We start from the raw sequence: 2,507 nt of genomic DNA, 5'->3' as shown, positions 1-2,507 counted from the left end.
AGACCTAATACAGATGGTGGTAAGCTGCCGTGTACGAGCCAGGGATGGAACCCAAGTCTTTTGGAAGAACAGTCAGTGATCTTAACTGCTGATCCATGTCTGCAGCCCCAAACTCTCAATTTTAAGACATGTCTGAATTGAAGAGTTTATTGAAAAATATGCAAAGTTTTCTCTGTAATTGGTATGTATGATATTTGGGAACTCAAAAGACTGAAGTAAGTGGTGTATCATTGTATTCTAAGTCCATCTTAACAGAGCAAAGGGAAACAAAGGGAAGACTAGGAAGCCTCTAACATGGAGGCAATCCTCTTTAACCATCATTATATATGATGATACACTATTATCACGACACTATGGCACCATGACAAAAATGATGGAAATTGGGGTGAGAGATATTTTTAGATGGGGAATTTTAAAAAATTTATACTTATAACTTTTTCTTAAGGTTATGATATCTTCAACTATTCTGCAGTCCTCTCTTATTGCCATTAATAATTTTAATTCTGAGTTAGACAAAGCGTCTGTGTTCTGCTGTGCGTCCACTGAGGGATGCAAGGGTTCCCCTGATTACCTAGGGTTTTCACAGAATTCGCCGTCAGACAGCAGGCCACCAACTTCATCTCTTGCAGGTCACAGGGTTCTCCCGACAGAGACTCAATTATGGAATCCATCCCCTCCCCGATATCAGACAAATGAGTCAGATGAAATAAGCTCATCTTCTTCAGGTTTCCCAGGCCTTTGGCTACGAGAAAAGGGGGAAGAAATATATGAGCAGACCACGTTTATCTGGTTAAACCCAGATTCGTGGACCAGAAGGATGACAACTAGGAAGAAACAGTTTCGTCTTCTTTTTCTTTCTTAAAGATTTCTTTATTTACTATGTGTCCACTGTTCTGCCTGCACACCAGATCTCATTACAGGTGGTTGTGAGCCACCATGTGGGTGCTGGGAACTGAACTCAGGACTTGTGGAAGAGCAGCTGGTGATCTTAACCTCTGAGCCACCTCTCGGGCCCTCAGTTTCATGCTCTTTTAAAAAATATGTATGCATTTCTTTGTTTTCTACATTGGGAGAGTCTTGCTATTTAGCCCGGCTGGCTCAGGAGCTTCCTGCTGAGGCTGCCCCACTGCTAGATTCCAGACATGCTCTTTCTCCTGGTCTTTACTTCCCTCAAGAGGCTGAGTTCAGAGGGGCAGCGGGTGCTACAGCCACGTGGAGGGTTAATGCCACTGCCTGGCCCTGGACTGTGACACGGGACAGACTGACTCCCTCCAGTGAACACTACACCCGGAGCAGTATGTTCAGCCAGGGTCAGTGGACGCTTCTACCCACAGTACAGTTGAAGGCGGTCTAGAGTGCCCCTCATTCTTAGGCCTGGCATTGATGTGGCTTTCAGGATTGATTAGATGGAACTTAAATCATCAATACATATCCTGAGTCAATAGTGCACATGAAAGAAATACATGGTGACTTTTGGATCCTAGCTGTCTCCCTCTCCACTTTTTCTTTGGTATTGGAGTTTTTACCCAGGCCCTGTGCATGCCAGGCAAGTGCTCTACCATTGAGACCAAGTTTTTCTCAATCCCCATGGTTAGGAGCTTAGGGGAGATAATGTATTGAAGCATGAATTACAGTTGTTTTTAATACTAAAAACCCAGAGTCAGATATAGGGGTTAATGCTGAAGATCAGAGAAGCAGAGTGTCAGGCACTAGAGAGACCTTTTACCTCTACCAGTGCTCAGACTGAAGGGGCGATTGTGTCCTCAGACTGCATCACCAGACTGTATCTGACTCCTCCCAACCTCCAGCTGCCTCTGTCCCTATGTTCCTGTCTCCTGTCTTACAGTCCTTTCTCCACCCTATCACTCCCGTCTCCACCTTCCTGGTGCTGGGATTAAAGGCATGGGATCCCAAGTGCAAGGATAACCTTTGTGTGAATTCTGTTTCTCTTTTAGAGATTCAATCTTGTGTAGCGCAGGTTAGCCTTGAACTAACAGAGATCCGTCTGCCTCTGTCTCCTTAGTTCTGGGATTAAAGGTATGTGCCAGCACTCCCTGGCCTCTAGTGGCTAAGCTCTGCACTCTGACCTTTGGGCAAGCTTTATTTGTAAGAACATAAAGAAAATATCACTACAATGTATGTGATTCAATCAGTAGTATAGTGGCATATTATTTGTGTTTTAATAAATAAAGCTTGCCTGAAGATCAGTACAAAGCAGCCACACTAGTCAGCCATACAGGCCAGGCAGTGGTGGCGCACACCTTTAATACCAGAAGCCACACTAGTTAGCCACAGTTAGGCCAGGTGGTGGTGGTTCATGCTTTTAATTCCAGCACTCGGGAGAAATATAAGGCAGAATGAGACAGGAACTCATTCTTTTTTAGTCTGAAGATTTCACTTTAGGTAAGAGCTCTCTAGTGACTTGGCTGCTTTGCTTTTCTGATATTCAGGTTAAACCCCAATATTTATCTCTGAACTTTTATTATCTGAGCTATAGCTGGTACCCA

At 44.2% G+C, this 2,507-nt stretch overlaps 1 protein-coding gene across 1 annotated transcript in view; it reads right to left on the bottom strand.

Annotated features, from left to right (window-relative positions):
• The window catches only part of Nlrc4 (NLR family CARD domain containing 4), a 40,458-nt gene that overhangs the window by 15,052 nt on the left and 22,899 nt on the right, over nucleotides 1–2,507 (bottom strand). The window contains exon 5 of the mRNA XM_026789668.1: nucleotides 572–742. Within this exon, the coding sequence (XP_026645469.1) occupies nucleotides 572–742 (171 nt within the window). The remainder of the gene's footprint in view (nucleotides 1–571; nucleotides 743–2,507) is intronic.

This window comes from Microtus ochrogaster, unplaced genomic scaffold (assembly GCF_000317375.1).
Source record: "Microtus ochrogaster isolate Prairie Vole_2 unplaced genomic scaffold, MicOch1.0 UNK26, whole genome shotgun sequence".
In the NCBI taxonomy this organism is placed as follows: Eukaryota; Metazoa; Chordata; class Mammalia; order Rodentia; family Cricetidae; genus Microtus; species Microtus ochrogaster.
The sequence above is the reverse complement of the archived record's forward strand: the minus strand, read 5'-3'. Positions and strand labels throughout refer to the sequence as shown.